Here is a 26,550-nt window from a genome sequence, read left to right as displayed (position 1 = left end):
ATGGAGGAAGACGCGATTTGGACCGAGACTCCTTGAATCACGGTCCGACTTTGGTCACTTGACCTAACATCACGCTAACACACCCGCACATGTCCACTGAATTCGGCGGGGGACAGACAATCTACTGAAATTTGCCTTCAAATTCTCATTAACGTTAAAAAAAGAGTAACTCTTACACAGAAACTTTTGCACGAGTGATGATAGCTTATCTCTATCGACACGTTCATGTCGGCGCGAGATCTGCTGAAACAAGCTCGATTGCTAATTTGCCAGTAAGGCATCTTCTGCTCGAAATTAGTTAAGTTTCCATTGAAAATGACAGTCAGAGATGGAAAAAAAAAGGACAATCTTTTTGACTCCCAAACCACCCCCTCAACCAGGCAAAAGAAAGAACAGTGGGAGATGAACTTTGCGATCCTCATCCATGAAAAATTGGATAACTTTCCTAAGTTACGGACTTTATACATGAAAACATAAAATCCTCTCCACAAAGAAAGATAGGATAAGTTTGTCAACTTTGGAAACTCTCGAACACATTTGCCAAGAGTACAAGAATTGCTTACTTGGTGTTGATCTGAATGACAGATAGGATGAGACTATAAAAAGATAAGATAAATTCGTCTGGCTTTGGAAACTCTTGAAATTTGCTTAGATAGTTTCTGCAATAATCCATTGGTGGAAAGGGCAGAAAGAGAAAGATCAGAGACGGGTCCCTCGAGGACCCGGATACGTCCACCATCATTGTGGCAAAGAATGGGACTCACCCACCTCACCATGTGTCTCGCCTTGACCCCTTCAAGCTCCTATTAAAACCAATCCCTCTCTTCAGAGTTCTAAGTTCCAACAAACCCCCCCGGTCGAAACCCTTGTCTAGCCTTCTTCCCACTAACCAAAAAAGCTCACTCTTCCCAGTTCAGTCTCGAAGCAGGAGCACCCAAATGTCGCCTTCTCTCCGGCTACCCCTTCCGTTCCCGACCCCCCTCCTCCTCCTCCTCCTCCTCCTTTGCATTGCCCCCGCGCACTGCGCTCGCTCCGCCTCCGCCGCGGCCAAGATCGGCAATGGCTACCGCCTCGTCTCCGTCGAAGAAACCCCCAACGGTGGCCTCCTCGGCCACCTCCAGCTCAACCAGAAGTCCTCCATCTACGGCCCCGACATTCCCCACTTGCAGCTCTTCGTCAAGTACGCCATCAAAAAGTCTTCATTTTTTTAGCTTCGCCTCACCATCAAGAAACGACCCGTTTCTAGTACTGAACTGAGCTCCCGTGTCTGAGCATGTGTGATTGAATTTTTTTTTTTTTTTGTGGCTTTCGCAGGCACGAGACGGAGGACCGGCTGAGGGTGCACATCACGGACGCCGAGAAGCAGAGGTGGGAGGTCCCCTACAACCTCCTTCCCCGGGAGGCGCCGCCGCCCCCGTCGGCCGTCGCGTGGTCCCGGAAGACGAGCCCCCCGGTCGCCGCCTCCGAGTACTCCGGCACCCAGTTCATCTTCAGCTACACTTCCAACCCCTTCACCTTCGCCGTCAAGAGGAAGTCCGACGGGCAGACCCTCTTCAACTCCGCCTCCGGCGACTACGACCCGTACAGCGCCCTCGTCTTCAAGGACCAGTACCTCGAAATATCCACGAAGCTGCCCACGGACGCCTCCTTGTACGGCCTGGGAGAGAACACGCAGCCCCACGGGATCAAGCTGTATCCGAACGACCCGTACACGCTGTACACGACGGACGTGTCGGCGATCAACCTGAACACGGACCTGTACGGCTCTCACCCGGTGTACATGGACCTGAGGAACGTGGGCGGGAAGGCCTCCGCGCACGGCGTGCTGTTGCTCAACAGCAACGGCATGGACGTGTTCTACAGAGGGAGCTCGCTGACATACAAGGTGATCGGAGGGGTGTTCGACTTCTACTTCTTCGCCGGCCCGACGCCTCTCGCCGTCGTCGACCAGTACACGCAGTTCATCGGCCGGCCGGCTCCGATGCCCTACTGGGCTTTTGGTATGAATCGCTTACTTGCTCTGTGTTCTTTTTTCACCAGGAAAGGAGTCGCTTTTACTTTTTTACCATTTCGAAGGTTACTCAATAGCACTGGACACTTGTTAAGTAATTAAATAGAGATATCTTGAATATATTAAACTTGTAGTGTCTTATGTCTAATGGATGTTTTAGGAATCGGACATTTCATATTCATCATGCTTAATAATTCATTCTAATCGCTCTATCTGTGTCTTATTTTAGGGGAGATGTTGTCTTGACTCGATTAGACTAAGATAATCACCTATTAAAAAAGGTTGTAAAAGAAGCGAATGTACTCGTTGCATCGGGATTGGTTTGTTGGTGTGGCGGATCATTAATTCGCTGTTGTGGGGTATGTATTGTATGAATTGTTCTGTGTTGCCCCACCATCAGTTTCTTGCTATTCACCTCATGAGGACCTCGGTTTCACGTCACTGTATTGTTTCTTTTATTGGTCTTGGAATGTGGAACCATCGACTACTTTACTTGCATGATTGATGGGTTTATTAAGAAAGTTTAGGTGTGATATTTGTTACTCACAGGGTGATAGGAATTATTTTAATTGGGCGTGTTGATGTTTTTTTTTTGCATTCGGCTTTTAGTCTGTAGTTCGTTTAGTGCCGGCATGCGTTCTTTCGGTATAATTTCGGCACCCTCGTTGTCGACATGTATAGTTGGACCTATCACATTTCACTAGCATATGGTGGAACCCTCAAAAGAGTATACAAGACAGGTGTGATGGTCGGGATAAAAGGATTTGTGATTATCGCATCCATCCTAGAGTAAGATCATACTGGTGCAGGAACTTGTACATTTCGGTCCACAGAGTCGAATTGACTAAGTTCAGAACTGGTGCAAGCTGCAAATGGTTTATGGGTCCTTCCTGAAGGATTTATGTGGAGGTACCTTATTTTCATTAAAGAGATGGTTTTTAATGACCACCTGAGTTGCACGTTACGACGCCCGAGTGCTGCTCCTGGTTGATAATTCAATTACAACTTGTCTGAAGTGGAGCTATCTTTTGTTCATTTTCGAGTGTAGGTTGGTCTGGTTGGTCCATTGTCCTCTTTCCACTTCACTGTCCTTTATGTGTCTCATCTGTTCTATTCATTGCACAAATGTTGGTAAACAATCACCAGGCAATGCTCGATCTTTTAATCAGATCAGTACTCGAAATGAACAGTAGGTCCGCATAAAAGATGAGGCGACGCTCGAAAAAGATGAAGGATCTTATGATGACTTGCTGGTTTGGGCACTTGTTTTCATTTGTTTACTTTATGATAGCCTAAAATCTTGACCTTTGCATAGACAACTTTGGAAACGTAGGCCAACTGGTGGACCCCTGAAAGCAATCATGGCCTGAATTTGTGCTTCTCTTGTCCTTTTCTCACGTGGCCCTTCCAACAAGACGTGAAGACTGGACCATGGCCATCAGATTCTTATCACAATGCTCTACTAGCGCATGTTATTTGATCAGATTTTAAATATCTTGGGGGAAATTACGGATGTGATATCAAAATTATATTTCTAGATTGTTGTTCAACATAACGACTGAGGAATTTAGTGCAAAATGTTATGGGCAAACACCTTATTACTTCGTTGAAATCTTAGTTCATAATGTAGAGGGAAAGCACACGACGAAAAGTTCCCCTTGGATCGAAATGAGTCGTTCGTGATTTATTTTTTTTGCTTATTGGCGATCTGTTGCGTTTGGTTTAGGAGATGATTTCTTCTTGATCAATGCAACACTTCAAGTTTAGATTTAGTTTCTAGTGCAGGAGATGGCGTTGATGCTCCTTCCTAATTGCTTATACTCTCAGTTACCTGTACAAAATGTTGTGCTTTCAGATAATATCCATAGATGATCTGGAAATACGTGTGTAAAGCTATATAATTACCGTCTCTCTGCTTTTGGTTTCTACAGGGTTTCATCAGTGTAGATGGGGCTATCATAACCTTTCTGTTGTTGAAGATGTGGTTGCGAACTACCAGAAAGCTAAAATCCCGCTCGATGTGATTTGGAACGACGATGATCACATGGACGGCAAGAAGGATTTCACCTTGCACCCTGTCAATTATCCCCGTCCAAAGCTTCTGGCTTTCCTGGAGAAGATCCACAGTATGGGCATGAAGTACGTTGTCATGACTGATCCGGGAATCGGCATCAACTCCACCTACGGTGTATACCAAAGAGGTTTGGCCAATGATGTCTTCATCAAACATGACGGCGAGCCCTATATCGCTCAAGTTTGGCCAGGTGCTGTTAACTTCCCCGACTTTCTTAACCCAAAAACTGTAGAGTGGTGGGGTGATGAAATCCGACGCTTTCACGAGCTTGTCCCTGTCGATGGCTTGTGGATCGACATGAATGAAGTTTCCAATTTCTGCTCGGGGAAGTGCAAGATCCCCAAGGACACGATATGCCCCAATGGGACTGGGCCGGGCTGGATCTGTTGCTTGGACTGCAAGAATATTACCGATACCAGATGGGACGATCCGCCTTACAAGATAAATGCTTCGGGATTGCAAGTACCAATAGGTTTTAAAACCATAGCTACAAGTGCTGTCCATTACAATGGTGTATTGGAGTATGATGCTCACAGTATATATGGCTTCTCACAATCAATTGCAACTCACAAAGCACTCGAAGGGCTTGAGGGAAAGAGACCCTTCATATTGTCGCGCTCAACTTTCGTGGGCTCCGGGAAGTATGTCGCTCACTGGACTGGAGATAACCAAGGCACTTGGGAGAATCTGAAGTATTCCATCTCCACTATGCTGAATTTTGGCATATTCGGAGTGCCGATGGTCGGTTCGGACATATGCGGCTTCTACCCTGCCCCAACTGAGGAGCTTTGCAACCGGTGGATCGAAGTTGGTGCCTTTTACCCATTCTCAAGGGACCATGCGAATTTCTATTCCCCGAGACAGGAGCTTTATCAATGGGAATCGGTAGCCGAATCTGCTAGGAATGCTCTTGGCATGAGATATAGGCTCCTACCTTACTTGTACACTCTCAGTTATGAAGCTCATGTGACGGGAGCCCCGATCACACGGCCTCTTTTCTTTTCATTCCCCAATTTTGTGGAGACTTACGGTTTGAGCACCCAGTTTTTGATCGGTAGTGGAGTCATGGTATCTCCCGTGCTTGAGCAGGGCAAGACAGAGGTCAAGGCGCTCTTTCCTCCTGGTACATGGTTCAGCTTGTTTGATATGACGCAGGCCATATTGTCAAAAGAGGGGCAGTATGTCACCCTCGATACGCCATTGCACGCGGTGAATGTTCACGTGTATCAGAACATGATCCTCCCAATGCAGCAAGGTGGGACGATATCCAAGGAAGCGAGAAGAACGCCGTTTAGCCTTGTGGTGACTTTCCCAGCTGGAGCCCAGGAGGCGGACGCGAAAGGCCAATTGTTTCTCGATGATGATGAGCTTCCAGAGATGAAACTAGGGGGTGGGTCTTCCACATATGTCGATTTTTACGCGACTATTAGTAAGGGGAAGGTCAAGGTGTGGTCGGAAGTGAAGGAGGGCCAGTTCGCATTGCAGAATGGTTGGATCATGCAGAAGGTGTCCGTGTTAGGATTGGACGGGATTGGGGCATCCGACCTTGAGATCGACGGTGACAGCGCCACAGAGAATGCGGAAATGAGCGTCTCGCCACAGAACTTCTTGGTGCCGGTCTCTGGTGTTGAAGAAACGAAGAGCATGATGGTTGAGATCAGCGGGCTCAAGCTGCCTCTGGGGAAGAACTTTGCCATGTCATGGAAGATGGGAACCAAAGGTTAAGAGATTTCAGAATAACCCTGTATTCGTGATCGATTAGTCTACTTTTACTTTGTTGTTGGTTGTTCATGGAAAGGAGATGAGTTCAAAGAGAGATTGCCCATCCTTTTCCACTCGAGTTAAAAAAAGAAATGTGACCAAAGAGCGGGGTCTTAGCTTTTCCATTGTTTGCTTGAAATAAAAGTTGCACCGTTTTCACGATGTATTCTGCTTCCAATTTTGCTCTCTGCAATCGCTTTTCAGATGGGTTAAGCTGATGATGATGTTGCTGAGTAGTGGATGCACATATACTTGACAACTCTGGCTAGAGCAAGTGCACACTGATACCCTGCATGCCTTTTCGACACTGATTGATCCTACTACTGTGTGCTGCGAAACGAGCTTTCTTTTGCCAATACAGTCCTCGAGCGGCTTTTCTTTCGCCGGCTGCGAGGTTTCGATGAACCAACAAGGATCTGAGGATAATTTCTGGGATGGATTCATCCCCAAAGCGCCCAAAATGAGTCTGCCATCCATCAGGTCAAGGCATTGAAACTAAATCAACGATCATCCGGGACCTCATTCTCGGCTGAAGACTCTATGGCTCGTGTTTCTCCGGCGCATGAACTGTGCAAGAGATATTGCCTAGACTAGACTTTTCAATACACACGGGACCTCAATAAACACAAACATAGTGAAATCTTATAGTCTATGTAATACTTTTTCCCAATTTAATCATGGAAGAAATGGTTTGCAATAGGGCACCGATATACCGACATGAAAATAAGTTACCAACTCATATTTGATTTGAACACGAACGTGACTCAACAGTGCAATCTAGTAAGATATCAATCTTCATAGTTCTAATTTGCCCCTAAAAACTGAACCTTATCTGCTTAATCTTTATAGTGCTGGAACAAGTCAATCTACTGCTCTGATCACTCAGCCGAACTAAAAGAAACAAAGAATAGATACTTCCCAGTTATTTACCTTTCAATTTGACAAATTATTACCTTATAGTTTTCAATCCAATCGATAAAACAAATGTACGGTGAAAGCGTAAAGTCGTGCGTGTAACTAATGGAATCCCCACCAACGCCATCATCGCCCTTGCACCGACGATCTTCCACAGATATCGTTCTTGATAACAGTTTCACCGACCGTCGTCACGATCGCTACTAGTTAGAATCAAACCACCTTTGCTCGAAAAACACATGTTCTTTTCATATCGAGCGCTCGAGTAGGTAATTTCCATGCCCCAAGAAAGATCTGCTAAAGCATTGTTGCGCTTTTATCAGCGTAGGTGCTGCTACACGGTAGTTCCCGAAGCCGCTCAAACGTGTCCTAGATCGGTTGGTCGGCTATCATTGTCTGGGAATTGACTAGGTTAGATAAATCACCACCAGGTCCACCACCACAGGTTGGGCTCTTTCTTTCACGCACAAGGAATTCTCCACGCAGACCCGCGGAGGTTTGATTTGCGAACCATTCAGATCCACAAGAACCGCATCTTTTCTCTCCTTTTCCCATATCTCTCTCTCTCTCAGTCGACAGAGAGACTCCGGAAGCAAACAAAATGCAGAAGCGAATCCTTCTCGATCTCTTCTGCTAATTCTCGGACAAAGAGATCGATGAGAAGTCAAATGAAAAAGCAGAGGGGAGAGGGTCCCAACCGGACTAAACTATAGGACTAATTCCCTCCGCATTTCCGTGTCGGAAGGAAATCCCCAACTACCTACTCACCAACCCATTAACTACCCCTCCACCAAATCTCAGATCATCATAACCCATGTTCGTCCACTTTTTTGCTTCGGAAACGGACCTCGGTCGAAACGGATCCCGGGTTTGGACACGGGCCCCGATGCTCCCGGGACTCTTCCGGGTCGGCTTCGTTGTTTCGCGGGTAGATACTCTCGACTATTCCGTTAAACTCGAATGCTATCGGTCCAAATTCGACATCATATTGGATCTTAGTTCGCTCCCACAAGAGCCAAGATGATGCGAGAAACATGCCCGATAGCATGTAATTATTGCACCATCGTTCATAGGGCAGGACGACAGCATAAAATGTTCACCCTACGAAACCTCAGGGTTGGGTGAGCGAGGGGGAAGGGCAAAGGTGGAGGACATCATCAATGCCCGAAGGAGCTAGATGCGAACGGAGCGAGAGAGATCGAATTGGGAGCCAGCGAGCCGAGCAAAGGTACCGACACAAACTCCTCGTCCCATCCATCGTCCCGAAAGAGCTGGGCTCTTACAGCCCGCGCGCGTACTGGGCTCGATGCGCTGTCCACAGTACACTCCCTGCACGGTCCACCTCATCTGACGCAGCGCACTGCAAATTTCCGGAAAAAATTTTAGATACCGTAAATGAAACTTCCTATAGGGCGTATAGGGTTTTATATGGGTCTCAGTGATGATGAGTCTGACTATCATCGTTTTTTTTTTTTTAAAGTGGATAGTTTAATTATTTTCTAAATTATAATAATTTACTCCTTAAATACCTGTTATTTGTGTTAAGATTCGGCGCATAATCGCAAAAAAATAAAAAAATAAGAGCGAGAAAGAGAAATCGGCACACAATGTTTTATCCCTAATTCACCCTTAATAGCACATCGCAGCTTCCTATTACATCTCCCAATTATAAGAGAAAACAGTTATATATAACAATAGTTAGTCGTGGATCTAAACCCAAACTGAAAAAGCCTTTTCACTTCACGGGGCCGCTGCCCCCTCCAACCCTTGCAGGGCTGGCCTCTCGGGTCCCTGCCCGTTCACCGGAGAGCGATATCCCTGTGCCTTTATGTCACGGGTAGACATATCAAAATAGGTCATAAACCTATTTCTTAACCCATGTATTAGTAAATAGGTTAATTATATTTAGTAGATGAGTCATAAATAGGTATAAGTATAATATGGATGTTAAATGGGTCATAAATGGATTTATAATTTATTTAAACTCAATTCACCTCTTTTCTCCTCACTCAATCTCGCCCTCACTCACTCCGCACTCTCATCTCAATTTGGGTACGAGTTTTCCTAGATTTAATTAAATGTAGAAGTGTTTTTAGCATTATGGATCGAGTATGGATCAATAAAATTGCATTGCCTCATAAACGGGTTAATTGATCAATTTGGGCCGGACCATTTATGACCTGACTCAAATCTGACCTGATCCACCCATTTGATCGGTGTAGTTGCGGGAGAGTACGAACCACACCCAATTAATTTGCTGAAATTTATCCAAGGTCTGCGATGGGCGATTCTGTCAAAAAGGCAAAAACAAAAAATGTCGCTGCCCCCAACCCAGCCCCAACGGTCGTTGTCAGGCCGGCACTTTCGCTGCAATTACCTAACCACCACCGGGCTCCAACAACGCCGATCCTCGAATCGTTTCGCGCATGGTCCCCCCCCCCACACTCCTCGTCATCATCGAGTGATCGACCCCCCAACGGGCGCCGTACACGTGTCGCCGAGGCGGGCCGCTTGTCGTCCCTCGCCCCCCTTCGAGTTCACCGAGGAGGCGGGGGGGCCCCACGCCCCCCTCCCTCCCTCCGTCCTTTTTGACGCCAAGACGACAGGAGGGGGGGCGAGGTGGGCCCCCACGCCGGCGTCATTGGCGGGAAACCGAAGCGATCTTTGGCGGTCCTCCTCCTCCTCCGCTGCATACATCACGAGATTGCGTAACGAACTTGGCCTCCCACCCTTTTTTCCCATCTGGAGTCAAACCGAGCATGGAGCGAGCAGGCCTGTGCCTTTTTCCCTTTTTTTTTGGGATGGCTATGGCTATGGCTATGGCATGTATTTCTCCGGGCAAAAAAAGTAGGAAAAAAAAAGGGGCTTGTCTTAATCCTCCACGAATGCGTAATTTCCCTAAAATCGATAGAAATTCACGTTTGCTTTTCGATTAATTGTATCGGACATGGTCATTCGTATTGAGCCGAGCGATTGATTAGCTTTGTAGGCGCCCGTGTCGGGCTCGAACGGAAAATTTGGTCGAATTTGTGTAAGCTACGTCTTCTAATCAGTCAAATCGAGTCGGTTTTCGAAAAACTGTAAAATGTTAGTAAGATGCTTCTTTGATTGCGCACAGGCCGGCAAGAGAATCTAGGCTTTGACAGCTCGCCATCGTCAAATACGATTCGAATTAGTTTAGTCAAAGGGGGGAGGCAATAAAGACAAACGCCGACGTGACCCGAAATGGTCCACGTGATCCATGCATGGCATCATGATGATTCATTCCATGTATGGATGGGATGGATGGGATGGATGTGGATGTACGGACGAGGGACCATGTCACGGGCGTCACGTGACGGGCTTTAAATACTTTGGGGGGACAGAATGGCGTAATTCCCAAAAAAAATCTTAAATTTTAGGCCAAGCCTTAAATCCATCTCGAATTTTTTTTATCTCAGAAAGAATACCAAAATTTAGATTCAGTCTCAAATTTACCTTAAACTTTTTTTTTGTCTAAAAAAAAACCCCAAACTATGAGTCCAGTCCCAAATCTGCTTCGAATTTTGTTTTATGTAAAAGAAATCACCAAAATTCAATTTATTTTCGAAAATATATATCGGTGATCCAGTCTCAACTTGACGTGGCACTTTCACATCGATAATAAATCCACATCAATAAAGTAATGGGGCTTTTTTTAGACAAAGAAAAGTTCTGAGCAAATTTGGACTGATACTAAAAATTAGGTTTTTTTTAAATTAAAAAAAAATTTGGGGTGGATTTATTATCGTCCCTAACTTTCATATTCTATTTTATTTTGGAAAATGTCAACAATTTTTATTTGGTTTGATTTATTATCGAAGTGGAAATGCGACGTCGGTCCGTACCTATCGCCCCATTACTTTGTTGATGTGGATTTGTTACGACGTGAAAGTGCCACATTAAGTTGGTATTGGATCACGGGGGTATATTTTTTAAAATAAATTGAAATTAGCTGATTTTCTTTTATATAAAATAAAATTCGGGGTAAATTTAGGACTGAACGTAAAGTTTGAAGATTTTTTCTGAGATAAAAAAAAGTTTATGATGGATTTAAAACTTGACCTAATGTTTGGGGTTTATCAGGGAATTCATCCCAAAATATTTAAATCGGACAGGAATCCGTGAGAGGAGGCGTGGCTCGACATGGTGGACTTTTCCCGTGTGCGAAAGCGCGAGTGGGTACGGTCGGGACGAGGTTGGCAGGGGTGGGGATCGAGTGTTGCGGACCGTCGGATCTCCGGATTTTGCCCATCCCCATGCAGACACGGTCACGTGCCGCAGGCTTTTGTCCCGACGGAGGAAAAAAAGAAAAGAAAAGCCCCATTTTTTCGAGTCCAATTCCCTAAAAAACTCCCAATTTTAGCCTTTATCCCAATTATATCTCAAACTTTTTTTGTCTCATAAAAAACTCCAAACTTTTACTTTTGTCTCAAATCTACCCAGTTAACTTTTCGTCCAATTTTTTATTTTTATTTTTTCTTTTCTTTTCTTTTCTTTTTCCTTTCCTTTTCTTTTCTTTTCTTTTTCCTTTCCTTTTCTTTTTTTTTTGTTTCACCTTCTGGCCGGTCGGGCGACCGGCCAGAAGCGGGGGCCGGCGTGGCCGAGTTCTCGCCCGCATCCGGCGAGGCTCGGCCCCCGCCTAAGAATAGCTAGCAGTCGGCCTCGCCCGGCAACGGCGAGGTTCGGCCTCGGCCGACCTTCTTTGTTGTTGGGCGAGGCCGACCTCGCCCGATTCTTAGGCGGGAGCCGAGCCTCGCGGTCTGGCGAGAACTCGGCCACGCCGGCTGTGGCGAGGTCGGCCCCGCCGGCAACTGGCGAGGTCGGCCTCGCCGGCTATTGGCGAGGTCGGCCTCGCCAGCGGCCGGCGTGGCCGAGCCATGGCGAGGCTCGGCCCTGCCGGCCAGAAGGTGAAAGAAAAAAAAAAAAGGAAAGAAAAAATAAAAAGTAATATTAAAAAATTGGACGAAAAGTTAACTGGGTAGATTTGGGACAGAGTTAAAAGTTTGGGGTTTTTTATGAGACAAAAAAAAGTTTGGGCTATAATTGGGACAAAGGCTAAAGTTGGGTTTTTTTTAGGGAATTGGGCCCATTTTTTCGTGTATTATAATGAAGGAATTAATAAATAGGAAAGTATTAGGAAAAATGGTGAAGTAAATTATATAAGGCCAGCAACGAGTATTATAATGCGATAAGCGGCGGTATCTTTGGAACGAAGCGAGCGTAGATGGATGTCTACCGAAAGGCAAAATTATATACCCCTCTCGATTCTACACAATTTAAAATAAAAAAATTCAACACGATTTCTTTAGGGACATATTAAATGGTAATTTCCTTGAAATACCCTCCAAAAAAAAAGAAGTACCAGATTCCGAACCGACCCCTCCACGGACGAGCTCCAACCTTCGGGTTTGGGCAAGGGCAATTTTGGCTCGAAATAATCGTTTCCTCCGGACAAAATCGCCCTTGGCTATCGGCCGGGAATCGGCGTGTGGCAATCACGTACGCCTCGGACTGTGGGTTTTCGCCGCCGGTAGCGAGCCGGGGGTTAAGTGGCACGCGGCGATTTGCTTAGCGGGTGTTTTGAGAAAAATTTCTACTCCGACAAGGCTTTTGGAAAAAGGGCGTCCTGTAAAGCGTCTTTCGCAATTTTTCCTCCTACGGAAAAGAACTTTAGAACCTTGAATGATTGTTTCGAAAAAAAAAAAAAAAACTTTGAATAACTGGCAAAAGGCTTGTGTAATGCTGTCAAATTTAATTCGCTTTTCACTATGGCGGGAAGCGAGTAGGTATGCATTTGACGGGATCACAATCGTGCCATCTTTTCTCCAAGCGAGAGTGACGAAGGTTTTAAATTCTTGCATCAGGATAAGGCGTGACTTGATGGCTAAACGTGCTTGAAAGAAAACTTAAAATTTCAAGACTTTGATTAAATGCGTATGTTGATAAATAAAATTTATGCATTTTATTGTAATTGTCCATCTTTTACATGAATACTATCCGTATCTTTTTTTATTTTTATTTTTAGATATAGAAGAAAAAGTTATAATCCACAAGAATAAGTCAAAAGTAATCGATAACCGCAAGAGGATTGAGCTTACCTTGCCGGCGTGTTGCGTTGAATTTAATTGGAACTTTGCTCAATTTCATGACGAGGTTTATCATGGACCAAGCGAGTAATTTAAATACGGTGCAATTTGCTTCGTCGATATACCTCCGTGCTTAAATTTTTTTTATTTATTTATGATAAGGAAGCCTAGCCAGTGGGTGAACTTCGGATACGATATAAGACAAGAGCTAAAATTTGCAATTGATAACCCAAACAAAAGAAATCAACACGTTGCGATATGGGAAATCCTATGTTCGCCGTGCAAGTTGGCAACTTTGCATCGTTCCATCTGGCACCTTGTTTTGTGGATACACCAACAAACATTATCAATTTCTCGGTAGGATAAAACAAACTCGAAAGATACTTTGCCAATTTGAAGATTTTCTAATAAATTTTACAAGAGCTCTGGGGATTATATATCACGGCGTAACATCAAAATGAGATATGGAATCGCAATTCAAAAAAAAGAAATGAATCTCTAACACTAAAAGGATGGCCATGAATATTTTAAAATCAAAGGGGCTTAGATAATTCATTCTCCAACTTTTCCATTCGGGCGCATCTTTGCTAATGGTAGACTAGGAGTTATAGAATTGTCCCCTCAATTGCTCTGAGTGCCTTGATCTAAACTCTAACTATGCCATAAGTCATGACTCCGTGTATACTCTACTTTTGACCGTACCACTACTTGTAGGTTATGTGCGCACGTGTACAATCAATCCGAACATGCTTTTAAGGTAATCATTGCCAGTGTTTTAGGTGATGTATAATAATAAAGTAAATCGAGTTTACAGACGACAATTAACTTTTCCATGCGACGAAGGCATAATTTCTCAATTCGATTCATGGTTCTCGAATCCAATCGGTAATTATTATTCATCCGGTCACGCTTCCAATACTTTGATTAAAAAAAGAAACCCTGAAAATTTGCTAAATACGGCAACTGATATCAAGTCGAGGGGCAATAACATTATTGACCTTCCTTAATAGGTAGATGCATCAGTACAGGAAAAATAAAGAAACAAATCGAACAATACCAAGAAAAAAAGAAGAAATAAATCGAAACTGCATATGCTAGCTTTGGAATTAAATTTGTGACGCCCCACCATCGCTATCGCCATTTTTTGGAATTCGGGAAAATGTGGAAAATATAATCAATCTCTCCCTTTTTTAGCCAGATAGCAAATAAATAATATCTCTGTTTTTTCTTTTTTTTTTGTCGAAATAATAATAATATCTTTGTTCGGTTGTGAAGATTTTAAATGATATCTATTTAGCCGGTAAAAAAAAAAAACAAAATTAGAAAGCGGTACACGTCACTAGTCACTCAAGGGCAATTTCCTTTTCGAGAGAGAGAGAGGGAGAGCACGAGCATCAGTGGCACGACCGTAAATAGCGCGCAAGACGGGTCCCACTTTCGTAGGGGCCGCAGCCGTAATAATGCCCTTCTCGCCCAATCGGGCCCGTCCCGCGGCGACCGCCTCCCTCGGATCTCCTCGCGGGGCGCGTGCCGGCCCCGCGCCGCACCGGAGCGGCTCGGCCCGACCGGACCGCGGCCGGTGGGACGGCGGGGGGGGGCCTCGGCCGCATCTGGTCCGCACGCGCCCCCGCTCGCGCGCGTCGCGCGAATTCGGCATCCGCAATGCGCATGATGTCGTGCCGCCGGGGGCATGATGAGTCATGCGCATCTGGGGAAGGGGATGCGGGCGTACTTTTTGTCCCCACATGGCAATGAATTTCGACAGCTAGTAGTGGATTTTTCTTGCCAAATATTGAAAAGAAATACAAAAAGGGTCAATTAATTAATTGGCCCCGGCCATATATTCTGTTTTCGGAAAAAAAATATATATATATATATTATAAAAGGGCCTTATTTAATAACTTAATATGGCATTTTGACCGCCCGGCGAAAGTTGAAATTGGAGGAGGAGGAGGAGGACTTTCGGGAAGAGCGGCCGCAGCGACGATAGAGACGCGAGAGAGAGAGAGAGAGACACCTTCTCGGTGGGAGGTATTAATTTTTTAATATTTAATATTTACTTTTTTAGTGACGATTTCGAGGTTTATCTAGTTGATAATTTTTTTTGTGCTTGCTGAGATTGTTTGTTATGGAGATTTGTGGTTTCTTCTTTTTTGAATTTTGGGTTGCGACATTTTCTGGTAAAAAGGTGAAAAACAGAGGGAGAAAAGGGGCAAGGAGAAAAACAAAATCAAAGGCCGGTCGTTTTTACTCTCTGTTCCGAGGGCCTATATAGCCGGCCCTGGGAAGCCGATGTGCACTCTTGAACCGATCTCGTTTTCCCGTCGAATTCGAAAGAGAAAATCTCGGCCGTAGATTCCTCATCTTCCGGGGGGACTTCCTCTGGCCTCTTTTTTCTCCCTCTTACCCCTTTTGCTATATATCTCAGTAGCTGCATCTGCTACGATCTTCTTGATTTTTAGCCCCGTCTCTCTCTTTGCTTGAGGAACAGTGAGCCACTGCGAGAGAGAGAGAGAGAGAGAGAGAGAGAGAGAGAGGAGGAGCGGTGAGGCCGAGCGAAGAGGAGGATTTATGTTGGTGGGTTTTGGATTGGCAGTGATTGGGTCTCTGTTGCGGCTCTGGGTCGCGTCCGTTTCGTCTTCTCTTTCGCAATCACCGTCTTCTCTGGCATCTGCTCCTTGCTCTTCCGCGTCCGGTGCTCTCTGCTTCATGCTGAGGTCAAATCTGGGTTCTTCGTCTGCTTCGATGCGTTTGAGGCCAAAAAGGTCAGTGGGTTTGCGCCCCCCCCCTTTTTCTTTTTCTTCCTCGTATCGCTCTGTCGGGTGTTTTTCTGTGGATTTCGTGCTCAATCGCATCGAATCTGAAATTTATGTGTTGGGTTTTTGGTGGGGTTTTTGCAGGACTTGTTCTGGCGTCGAGTGCTTTGGGGGTTTTCACATAAAGCGATTTTCCAATCTCTTCCTGTTCTTGAGAGGGGGTCTTACCTGAAATCGTCTCTTGCTCTCGCACCGATTTGCCCACTTCTTGGCCCTTTTCAGTTCTTTATAATTTTCTCTTGAGGATATTTAATTTGCGTTTGAGGGCATCGTTGAGGGGGGGTTTTTGGTGAGGGTTTTGCGGTCACAGAAGAATGCCAGAGCCTGTGATTCAGCCTCTAGACCACAAGAGTCTCTTCAAGAAACCGAAGAAGACGATGCCAAGGTTCAGCGCAGACTCCAAGATGGTGAGGAAGGTCCGGGTTTTCTGTAAAGATCCTGAAGCGACGGACGATTCGTCAAGCGAAGACGAATCGAACTACCAGAAAGGTGATGCCAAGCTTTTCGTTCGAGAAATCAATCTCCCCATCTTCTCTTCCCACCGTGCCGGTGACCTTCAAACTGAGAGCTCTTGCCAGGACAGCAACAACGGCTTCAAAAACCCCGAAAAGAGGAAGAGGGTCTCGCCGACAGCCGAGGCGGGCACGAAGAGAAGGCCATCTAATTCGCCTTACAAGGGCGTCCGGCAGAGAAAGTGGGGGAGCTGGGCTGCCGAGATTCGTGACCCGTTTCACCGGGGGTCCCGGATTTGGCTTGGAACATACAAGACGCCCGAGGAAGCTGCGGAGGCCTACGAGAACAAGAGGCTTGAATTCGAGGCTCTGGCAGCAGCTGGTTCGGCTGCTAAGGTGGAAGACGCATCCTTCTCGCACTCGCACAACAGGCCATCCACTTCTGAGGACTCAGAGAGCGTCCTGTCGCACACTTCTCCGGCTTCGGTCCTCGATCTGGACACTTCCGCATCTAACTCGACCAAAGAAGCCATTGCTGATGCCAATGAGGAGATCTTGGAGAAACCCTGCTTGGAACTCGTGGAGGAGGAGCCATTGTTGTTGCTGGATGATGAAGCTGTCAAGGATCTTGACCTCGGGAAGGAGTTTGAATCGCTGTTCAACGAAGACTTCGGGGGTCTCATGAATGATTTCTTCGACTTTGATGATATACCCTTGTTCGGATTCGACGAGAACCAGTCGAGCGAGCTCCCGGATTTCGATTTCGAGCTCGAGAATGATGACTTTGGCCATTGGATTGAGGAGCCACCACCCCTTAATATTGCATGCCCATAAGTTTTGCAGCTATAGAAGTATTACTAGTAGTATTAGTAGTAGTAGTATTGTCAATGAAGCATATTATCTATTTTATTAGCGAGTACAGTCTCGAGAACTGGGAATTGAGTTCTTGAGAGAGTGGTTTTGTCATTGGGAGTTCAATTTATTCGTTTGTAACTAGAGAGATGGTGTGTGAGTAGGGATTGATTGAGTTGGGGGAGAATCCTTTTTGGGTTTTCTTGTGCTATTTGAGCCGTCCAAAAGGGGTTTATTCATTTTCTTCCCTTGAGAGTGTGTTCTGCAATGTCCTGAGATCTGAGAGAAGACGACTCAATCTCCTACTCGCACACGTTCTGTTTTGCTCTCTATATTTATTGTCCGATCATGGGTAATTTGAGATGGAAAAACTTTTGTTTGGTTAATCATTTCGAGTGTTTGGTCTTTTAGTTTGGTTTGCGTGATGCGATTCGGTTTTCAATGTTTCATGTCCTGGAATTGCTCTAGGTTTGTCAAAACTTTGAGACAGCTGCTGACCCTGGGGTTACTCTCTAACATGTATGGTTCCGAATATCAAATGATTCTTGGTAGAGACCGAAATACTTGAGTGGTTGTCTGAATCAAGATTGGCTTATGAAATTGGAGATCTTGTGCCTAAATTTCTTAATATTGATGATTCCTTTCATAAATAGAGTATTCAGTTTCTTCTTGTTACGGAAGTAGGCATTTAATTATTCGAGAGCAGGTGTTTCTGGGCTCGCGCTCCTCACGTGAGAGTGCTTCATTGGATTTCAACTATCATGTGAGAGGGAAGGACAAAGCACGTTTCCGGAGTCGGTGCCTGCTTGATGGTCGATGGTTTTTCTAATCGACCAAAGAGGAGAAGAAAATGGTTTAATGGCGAACGTCAGCTGCTAGTTCATGTAGTTCGTACATAGCAAAAATCTGAGAAAATTGTACTCGCGTCCAACAATTTAAGGTCACCGCCATGAAGCTTTGCGAACTGGTTAGGATATTAATGTCACGGGTGAGAAAAGTGGCGACCTGCTAATGCAAAATCCACGTCGTATGGAAACTGCTACAGATAGTGCGATGTTCGTTCGTTCGTTCAGAATTACGAAAGTTTCGGCGTAGCTTACTGAGCAGTTAATTGGCCCATCAAACACGAAAAATTCTTCCGAGAAAAACAGGCACACACTACATTCAGCATCCATCGACCACTTGCTTATCCTATGCGCTGTTTGTGTGGCCAGCGAGCGGTAAAAGCATGGGCAGAGGAAGAAGCCACGAGACAGCTGGGTTTTTCTCTCTTGCATCCTCCTCCTCCTCCTCGAAGAGGGTGGGCAGATGTTCCGTACCGTGTCGTGGGGTTCGGGCCAGAATCCTCTTTTCGTCGATTCCTCACGAGCATTTTCTCTTCCAATTTTCCACGTTAGCGTTACTCTGCATTTCGTTTTCTCCACTTGGAAAGCCTATCCTATGACGAGGCGGGGAAAAGGAGGAGGGGTAGTCATCGGGTCGGGGAGAGAGGGGGGGGGGGGGAGCAAGAAGAGTAGGTACCCCCTTTTGAGCTTAGCTGTCCTCCATTTCCAGCCCGAGAGAAACAACAACTACCGACCAATCATCGAAGCATCCGGAGGGAGGGGCCCCCAAGACCCCCCCCCCCCCCCCCCATCCATTCCATGGCCCCAGAATTCCCGCCCGACTCACTCATCATTAAAAGACGGAAATCTTGCGACCGAAGGCTGAGCGAGAAACCAAGGAAGACGACGGAGTGTCGGGGGGAGCGACTCGGCACGTCGTCGCTGCGCGCCTGCACGTGCCGCTCGCGCCGCCGGGGGCTGCTGGGGTCTGCCCCACCCGTTGGAGTGTGGTCGAAGGGATAGGGATTGGGAGCGAGAGAGCTCTCTTGCGTCGTTCATCAATGGAGTCATCGGCCCCCACTACTCGATTGAAGATTTGTTCCTTTATGGTATTGGTGTCGTCCAATTAAGTTAAAACTATTCCTCGATTGATTGATTGATTTTTCGCGGAGGGAAACGAAAGTTGCCAGGTGCTAAACGTGGAGAGATGTTGACGCTTGTAGTTGAGGTCTAGTCATCTCGTGAATAGTCTAATTGCTCATGTGGTCGTGGAAATAATGTTCTCCGCGCGAATGGAGCATTAGAGTACATGTTAATCCTATTTCGTACAGCAAAAGTCACCGGAGAATTTTGATCTATGTCATGCTCCGTGGTGCTTTTGAACGATTGCTTGTAATTCTGTCTTTTCGATATGAGTGATCACGGTTATTTGTCGTTGGAATTTCGTCTCGCTGCTAGATAAACTCCTGACCGAGTATTACCTTGTAAATTACCCAGTATTGATCCAGATTGAGTCTCCAGGTTACTTATCTTTGTTCAACATGGTTGTTTGTGACCTCTATCTATAATCTTGCGTCCCTATATGATAAGGATCTAGTTGCTGAATATGTGATTTACTAGTTTATCTGACAATATATATTTAAGATGAAGATGACCCGGTTAAACAATTCCTTAGAAATAATTGTGAGGTGTGATTGGTATAGATGATGATGCTGTTATGAGATATATATAGTTTTTAAAAAAATTCCTTATAAAAGATAGAAAGCATCTTGTTCAAAAGCTCAAACGCCCTTTTCTTTCATTTAAATAGCGAAAGAGCCCATGAACTGCCGCAAAGGGAAGAACAAGAACACATCAGATAAAACTTTAGCCCTTGAAATAGAGTAATGTAAGTCACCAACTCTATCGCAAACGAATCAGCAGGGGAAATGCTTTTGTGGATATTAGATTTTAATAATCACGATCAAGGCGAAGTTACTAGAGGTCTAGGACCTTAGATCGAAGGAAGAGAGAGAGAGAGAGAGAGAGAGAGAGAGAGAGAGCGAGATTGACGAGACACCTGAAGTTCCGTGACCAATTTCTCTTCCAAAACCGACACACACACTCTCAAAAGTCAAAAGTATTCGCGTTTTTCCCTAACGCCCGAATGCTCACCAAACAGGCAAAAGCAAATGGAGTTCTTCCCTCTCCATCCCCCAGAACCTAACAAGACCTGATTCCGCAGCACTTCGATTCAAGGAGTCGCTTTCGATCACGTTCATGGCGACCCAGCATTCTAAATAACCCAGACATCGTCAAGTTCCAATGATGTTCGTGCTCATTGGACAGAGAAGAGAGAAAGAGCTACAAAAGCTTCCTCTACATGCGCCACCTCCCGAGGTTCGCTCATTGCGTTTGCGTGCTTAGTGCTCACCCGGTTCAGGAACACTGTAAAATGCAGCTAGTGAGAGCCACTTCAAAAGCGCTCGCAGATCAACTTTGACTTCCTTGTTAGAATGAATCAAAAAAATCATCTCAAACTTTTAAAATTAGATGCCTTCAGATATACTAATATATGGGTAATGCTGACGGTAGATTAGTATTTTTAGCAGTATTTCTTTTTTTAAAGATCTGATGTATCCAATATACTCAACACACGTTAGAATTTCAACCTTCAACAGTACAAAAAGTCAACATGGAAATTTAAGGTGAAGGCCTCATCAAATGCACCCTGACTTAGTGACCGTCAAGGAAGTGAGCTCCCAAACATGTGCTTGACTACCTACCCTTTGCATGGGAGAAATAATATTAGTCAAATGGAAAATGATGAGACAACGGTGCTGTGACTTCGTATCGAAACGGTCAATTCTGCGCCTCTAGTTTCCCTAGAAAGCGGCTCGATCCGTTTAACCGGTACCCCTTGACGAAATTAGAATTGAAAACTCTCGTTTCGGAGGATGATGAATTGATTTTCCCATATTATTTAAAGAAATAAATCTAACGATATCTAAATATTAAATGATTTACGAAGGGTTCAATACAAAAAAAAAAACAGATTAAGAACTCAAAAAAGTAGGAAAGTGTGTATCTCGCATGTCTTTGAAATTTAATCGATATTTCCAATGGCATTAAGGATATCGTTTGAGCTAATGAGAATATTTTTTTTCTATATTTTCGATATTTAATTTGCTTTAGAATCATCTGTATCCTTATGCCGTTTATTCTTTCTTCATGTCCGAGGAATCTCACTTAGTGGTAATCTTTTTCATATTGAAGACTTACCGCACCGTTATGCTGGCTTTCCTCTAAAATTAACCATGAAAAAAGATATAGCATTGTAAATGGCTTCCATTATTTAGAAAACAACTTCCATCAACATTCATGCTGATCAAGACAGTCTTAGTTTCAGAGGAATACATGATCTCTGCTCTGAAAACAGGATTGCCTTCACAGATATCCTCTGTCTTGGAAGCTCTTCACGAAGTCATCAAACATCTGCTGCACAGACTTTAATGGAGGAAGCCCCAGCTCCGTTATCTTGCCACAGTCCACGCTATGTGGATTATTATCTCCCCTCTGGCTGCTGCACCTACAAATTTGGGAAAAGAAGAAAAGCTCGTGCAGGTTAATGGTTATGGATTCATGTAGTAGATACAGCTGAATGCAGTGAAAGACGCAACGCCTGGACGTGCTCGACTTGTGGTTGAATCGATTTGATGGCACGGGTTGGAACATTGAGTTCTCGGAAGAGGCACATGGTGATGGTTAGGGAAGTAGAGCAAAGCGATCGCGGCCTTTGTTTTGATACTCACTTGTTCTCAAAGGGGTATTGTGGATACTTGGTCCTGAGCGTCTCAATGATTTGAGACCAGTGAGCCACCGAGCTTGAACATATCAGCCTGCCCGAGGCTCTCTTATCCTCCATAGCCAAGACGTGCGCAGCAACCACGTCATGGACGTGCACGAACCCGACTGTCGTGTTGGGGTACTCGCCTCGTGAACCTGGTGAGAGCTCCTAGAGACTTAATTTTTCCTCCCCAATGAAAGAAAGAAAAGTACTTCTAACAATACAATTTGATCAGGTTTTAAAGTTATTCAAACAGGGTACTAATTAACAAGCAGTGCATCAGAATTGACGTACTCCAGCACAACATTTTGAGGCGCTGAACTAATGGATGTGGCAACTTGATGACATATTAATGCCGATATGAATTGCTTAACTGAGGTAGGACAGTTTGCGAATCAGATCAGGGAAGTCCTGTGGTTGGTGTGACACTGGTGATGGTGAAACTAACCTTTCACAATGGCAAGTGTCAAAAGCAGTGTGCTCGTCGGTTGCGGAGTGAGCAATGGACCGACCACAAAAGCCGGATTCACCACCACAAGATCAATCCCATTTTGTTCTGCCAATTTCCACGCTTCCGTCTCTGCAATGGTTTTCGCATATGCATACCAAAGCTGCACCAAGAGAAGCAACAACAGCGTCAGTACTCAGTAATGTAGAGTTTCTGATTAGAGAACCCGGTGCAGTCAGATCTCACATTGTGGCGTGTACAGTACTCGGTATCGCTCCAGTGCGATTCGTTGAAGGGCGAAACCTGCTGAACATCGTCTCGGTATCTTATTGCAGAGCAGGAAGAGGTATGAACGACCCTCTTCACGCTACTCGCTCTCGAACAGGATTTGAGCACGTTCACCGTGCCCTTTATACATGGATCAATCAAATTTGCCTGAAATTGCACGCCAAGAATCATCCAAAGGAGTCGGAAAAACATGTTAAAGTTTGGCCAGTATTACAATGTGCATTTGGATTCTAACGGAAAGTAGTCGTGCTTAAATTCGATCAGAGGACCAACAACACAACCACACTCCTCAAGGGTAGCTTAAATAGTCACACCTTATCTGTCATAAAAACACATCACTTCGTTCTTCGGCACTGCACTATTCGATGAAAATCTTAACTAGAGTCAGTCCACCAGAAATTAGAACCATTGGATTCAGTGGATCTCACGTATTCAACTGCTCAGATTACTTGGTCCACCATTACTAGGTGCATATTCAACTTGATTTTTGAAATCGACATGGCAGCACTGCCCTCGAGAATATTTTATACGACAATCTCTTCTTTCGCAATCTAATACTGAATGATGTTCAATCTTCTATACTCGCTCACGACGAGAACATCCTCAAATCACAATAATCAATATCTTATATTGCATCAGAATCAGGCACAGTTTACTTATTACTAAAGTAAACAGAAGCCGACCAGCGGTACCAAGATTTTACCTGGACGTTGTCATCATAAGGGACGATAACTGGGGAGGCGGTGTGGAAGACGCCATCAACGCCATAAACGGCCTCGTCGAAGCTTCCTTCCACCATCAGATCCGCTTTCATTATCCTCAGCCTCTCTTTCGCTCCCTTGAACTCCTTTAGATGCCCAACCTTGCCCTCATCCCCTGGTTGCCCCAAAACAAAGACAGAGCAACACAATAAAAAGTTTGCCTCCTCTTTTCTTTGTGAGAAAACAGTGAAAGAGACAAACTAGACTACTTGTTGATTTCCTCACCAGGGTCTCTGACCGTGGCCCGAACGGTGTGCCCATTCTCGAGCAGGGACTTCACCAGATGCCCCGCGATGAACCCTGTTCCTCCGGTCACGCAGTACTCTGGCATCTCTCTCTCTCTCTCTCTCTCTCTCTGAGAAACAATCACGGAGGCAGAAACAGAGCAAAAGCAGGGGAACGTGTGGTTCGACTGCCCCTGTAGCTACAGCCTATGTATGGAATGGGTTACTCTGAGGCTGAGGCGTCGCCAAAGAATGCATCTCTCTATCGGAAGTTGAATGGGTTACACTCTGCTTCACGTTTCATGGATCTACCAAAAGTGGTTCACATCGTGCCTTCAGAAGCTGCATTAATCTATCAAAATATTTCTCGTTAGCCGGCTAAATTCCAATGAAACGATGTCAGAGTCCATATGCACTTGTCGAATGATTAACGCATGGGTTGGGAAAGGTTAGGTGCTTCACCGATTTCACGGGATACTTCCGAATAAAAAAATGAAGCGGGGAAAAGTAATCCGTTCTATTCCACCTTATAATCACTCTAAACAATGCCACGATTTTCTGAGATGGACTTTATAATTCCTCAGTAAGGCAATTAAAATATCATCTCATGTTTCATGTGGATTCAGTGATGAGTCTGATGACAACATCGAATTGGCGAGTGCCACATGGGTTTAAAAAATCTAATTACATACATCGGTTGGTCTAACATGAACCCGAGTCGATACAAAATTCCCTACTCCATGTGAATTTTCATATATTTCCCCGTCAAAATCTTGATTCTCTCTGGTGTGAAAGAGATGGTTAAGAAAAATTTTCGTTTATAATTAGCGCGTGGTTTTAGTAAAAACTCTCATAGCTCTTTCGAGAGTGTTTTTTTTTTCCCGAGTGCTCGACAGTCGATCATAACTGGTATTCTTAGTCTATTTGTAAATCTCAGAACCTTCTTTGAATATGTAATTCCTAATTATGATGCGATTGAGAGGATTCAAAAGAATTCACTTCTTGGACTTAGTCCTCTTTTGTTATCACAAGTATTATTTCTTTTCAAAAATTTTAAAGGGACAATAAAGTGGTTGGTAGTTAACTTTTTGCTCGACATTCAATGTTGTTTTTTGAATTTTATTAGTCCTCAAACTTTTCTCTTTGATCTAGGGCCGTGCCTAAGTAAGGTGCGCAACCTTACACCTAGAAGTTTCAAAATATGTTAAAGGCCAATTTTCTAACTTATATTTAGTGGGTTGAGTTTTAAACAAATCGATTGTTATGGGCCTAAAGTAGTATAGCCATAGCCCAACTAAATATGGGTTCTTAATGGGTCTGAAGTTTAACCCACTTACAACCTGCCAAACTATACATTGTACGAACCGGTGGTTGCAGAGTCGAGTTTCTTGTTTTGCCTATTTGCCAAAGCACCTAGGTAGCGAATGATAACCATTCTGTTCCGGAATGAGTTCCTGAAATAGAAATAGATTTTTCTATTTCTGGTTCCAGGATGAGTTTCTGAGAAAAGAAACCCGTTTGATAATAACAAAAAATTTCTATTTCTGGAACAGAAACCCGTTTGATAACAGCACAAAATTTCTATTTCCTGAAACAAAAACTCGTTTGATAAACAACACAAAATTCTATTTCCAGGAAAAAAAATCCATTTTTTTTAAAAATGGGATAAAAATAATTAGAAAATCCAAAAAATTCCTAAAAATCTCAAAAAAATTCAAAAAATCCAAAAAAATTGAAAAATTCTAGAAAAATTCATCACAATTTCCAAAAAATAAAAAAAATTCAGATTTTTCTAGAAAATAGGAAATTTGTTGAATTTTTTCAAAAAAAATCAAAAAATAAAAAATTTCAAAACTTCATAGAATGACTTAAAATACCTGTGGCCACCCACTTTTAGTGAAACTTAAATTTTTTTAAGTGCCCAAAAAAAATCAAAAAATCAAAAATTTCAAAAATTTCAAAAATTCACAGAATAGTTTAGAATACATGTGGTCACCCACTTTGAGTGAAATTTAAATTTTTTAAGGTGCCTAAAAAAATTCAAAAACTAAAAAATTTCAAAACTTTACAGAATAGCTTAAAATACCTGTGGCCACCCACTTTGAGTGAAATTTTAATTTTTTGAGGTGAAAAAAAAAGCAAAAAATCAAAAATTTCAAAACTTCATAGAATGACTTAGAATATCTGTGGCCACCCACTTTGAGTGAAATTTAAATTTTTTTAGGTGCCGAAAAAAAAATAAAAACATAAAAAAATCAAAAATTTTAAAACTTCATAGAATGACTTAGAATGTCTCTAACCACCCACTTTGAGTGCGATTTAATTTTTTTAGGTGCCCAAATGGTATTTTTGATTTTTAAATTTTTTTCAGCACCTAAAAAAAATTAAATTTCACTCAAAGTAAATGGCCACATGTATTCAAAGCCATTATGTGAAGTTTTGAAATTTTTGATTTTTTTTCTTTTTTTCGGAACCTAAAAAAAATAAAATTTCATTTAAAGTTGGTAGCCACAGGTATTCTAAGCCATTCTGTGAAGTTTTGAAATTTTTGTTTTTTTGCTTATTTTTATTTTTTTCGGCACATAAAAAAATTAAATTTCGCTCAAAGTGGGTGGCCATAGGTATTCTAAGCAATTCTGTGAATTTTTGAAATTTTTTATTTTTTATTTTTTTCGGCACCTAAAAAAATTTAAATTTTGCTCAAAGTGGATGGCCACAGGTATTCTAAGCCATTATGTGAAGTTTTAAAATTTTTAATTTTTTACTTTTTATTTTTTATTTTTTTAGGCACCTAAAAAAATAAAATTTCGCTCAAAATGGGTGGCCACATGTATTTTAAGCAATTCTGTGAAGTTTTGAAATTTTTTCTTTTTTGCTTATTTTTATTTTTTTGGCATCTAAAAAAAATTAAATTTCGTTCAAAGTGGGTGGCCACAGGTATTCTAAGCCATTCTGTAAAGTTTTGAAATTTTTTATTTTTTTATTTTTTTCGACACATAAAAAAATTAAAATTTCGCTCAAAGTGGATGGCCACAGGTATTCTAAGCCATTCTGTGAAATTTTTTATTTTTTATTTTTTGCTTTTTTTAATTTTTTTCGGTATCTAAAAAAAATTAAATTTCGCTCAAATTGGGTGGCCACATGTATTCTAAGATATTCTGTGAAGTTTTTAAATTTTAAATTTTAGATTT

General features: G+C 43.5%; 3 protein-coding genes across 3 annotated transcripts; 2 read left to right on the top strand and 1 right to left on the bottom strand.

Annotated features, from left to right (window-relative positions):
- The first annotated feature begins 819 nt into the window (after positions 1 to 819).
- LOC115678469 (alpha-xylosidase 1) lies at positions 820 to 6,008 on the top strand. Its single transcript, XM_030601897.2, has 3 exons — positions 820 to 1,180; positions 1,315 to 2,000; positions 3,943 to 6,008. Exons 1-3 carry the CDS (start codon positions 939 to 941, stop codon positions 5,808 to 5,810), a joined length of 2,796 nt encoding a protein of 931 aa, XP_030457757.1. The 5' UTR covers positions 820 to 938; the 3' UTR covers positions 5,811 to 6,008.
- A 9,258-nt stretch (positions 6,009 to 15,266) lies between these two features.
- Positions 15,267 to 17,374, top strand: LOC115671583 (ethylene-responsive transcription factor ERF119-like). Its single transcript, XM_056308608.1, has 2 exons — positions 15,267 to 15,633; positions 15,769 to 17,374. Exon 2 carries the CDS (start codon positions 15,999 to 16,001, stop codon positions 16,968 to 16,970), a length of 972 nt encoding a protein of 323 aa, XP_056164583.1. The 5' UTR covers positions 15,267 to 15,633; positions 15,769 to 15,998; the 3' UTR covers positions 16,971 to 17,374.
- A 3,747-nt stretch (positions 17,375 to 21,121) lies between these two features.
- LOC130134435 (tetraketide alpha-pyrone reductase 2-like) lies at positions 21,122 to 23,742 on the bottom strand. The gene is made up of 6 exons (XM_030595104.2): positions 23,361 to 23,742; positions 23,078 to 23,250; positions 22,333 to 22,521; positions 22,087 to 22,249; positions 21,604 to 21,793; positions 21,122 to 21,380 (listed from the first exon to the last, which is right to left on the bottom strand). The coding sequence occupies exons 1-6, from the start codon at positions 23,464 to 23,466 to the stop codon at positions 21,239 to 21,241; spliced, it is 963 nt and encodes a 320-aa protein (XP_030450964.2). The 5' UTR covers positions 23,467 to 23,742; the 3' UTR covers positions 21,122 to 21,238.
- Positions 23,743 to 26,550: the final 2,808 nt, after the last annotated feature.

The sequence above is a fragment of the Syzygium oleosum genome, unplaced genomic scaffold, assembly GCF_021117445.2.
Source record: "Syzygium oleosum isolate NSW1041296 unplaced genomic scaffold, Sole_v2.1 Sole_v2.02, whole genome shotgun sequence".
Lineage (NCBI taxonomy): Eukaryota > Viridiplantae > Streptophyta > Magnoliopsida > Myrtales > Myrtaceae > Syzygium > Syzygium oleosum.
This window is presented reverse-complemented; position numbering and strand designations above follow the sequence as displayed.

Coding starts and splice junctions, on each gene's coding strand:
- LOC130134435 (XM_030595104.2), bottom strand. CDS start 23,466: ATGCCAGAGTACTGCGTGACCGGAGGAACAGGGTTCATCGCGGGGCAT. Junction 22,522..23,077: donor CTTATGATGACAACGTCCAG/GTAAAATCTTGG, acceptor GTGCAATTTCAG/GCAAATTTGATTGATCCATG. Junction 21,381..21,603: donor CAATACCCCTTTGAGAACAA/GTGAGTATCAAA, acceptor CCAAATTTGTAG/GTGCAGCAGCCAGAGGGGAG.
- LOC115671583 (XM_056308608.1), top strand. CDS start 15,999: ATGCCAGAGCCTGTGATTCAGCCTCTAGACCACAAGAGTCTCTTCAAG.
- LOC115678469 (XM_030601897.2), top strand. CDS start 939: ATGTCGCCTTCTCTCCGGCTACCCCTTCCGTTCCCGACCCCCCTCCTC. Junction 1,181..1,314: donor CACTTGCAGCTCTTCGTCAA/GTACGCCATCAA, acceptor TGGCTTTCGCAG/GCACGAGACGGAGGACCGGC. Junction 2,001..3,942: donor GATGCCCTACTGGGCTTTTG/GTATGAATCGCT, acceptor TGGTTTCTACAG/GGTTTCATCAGTGTAGATGG.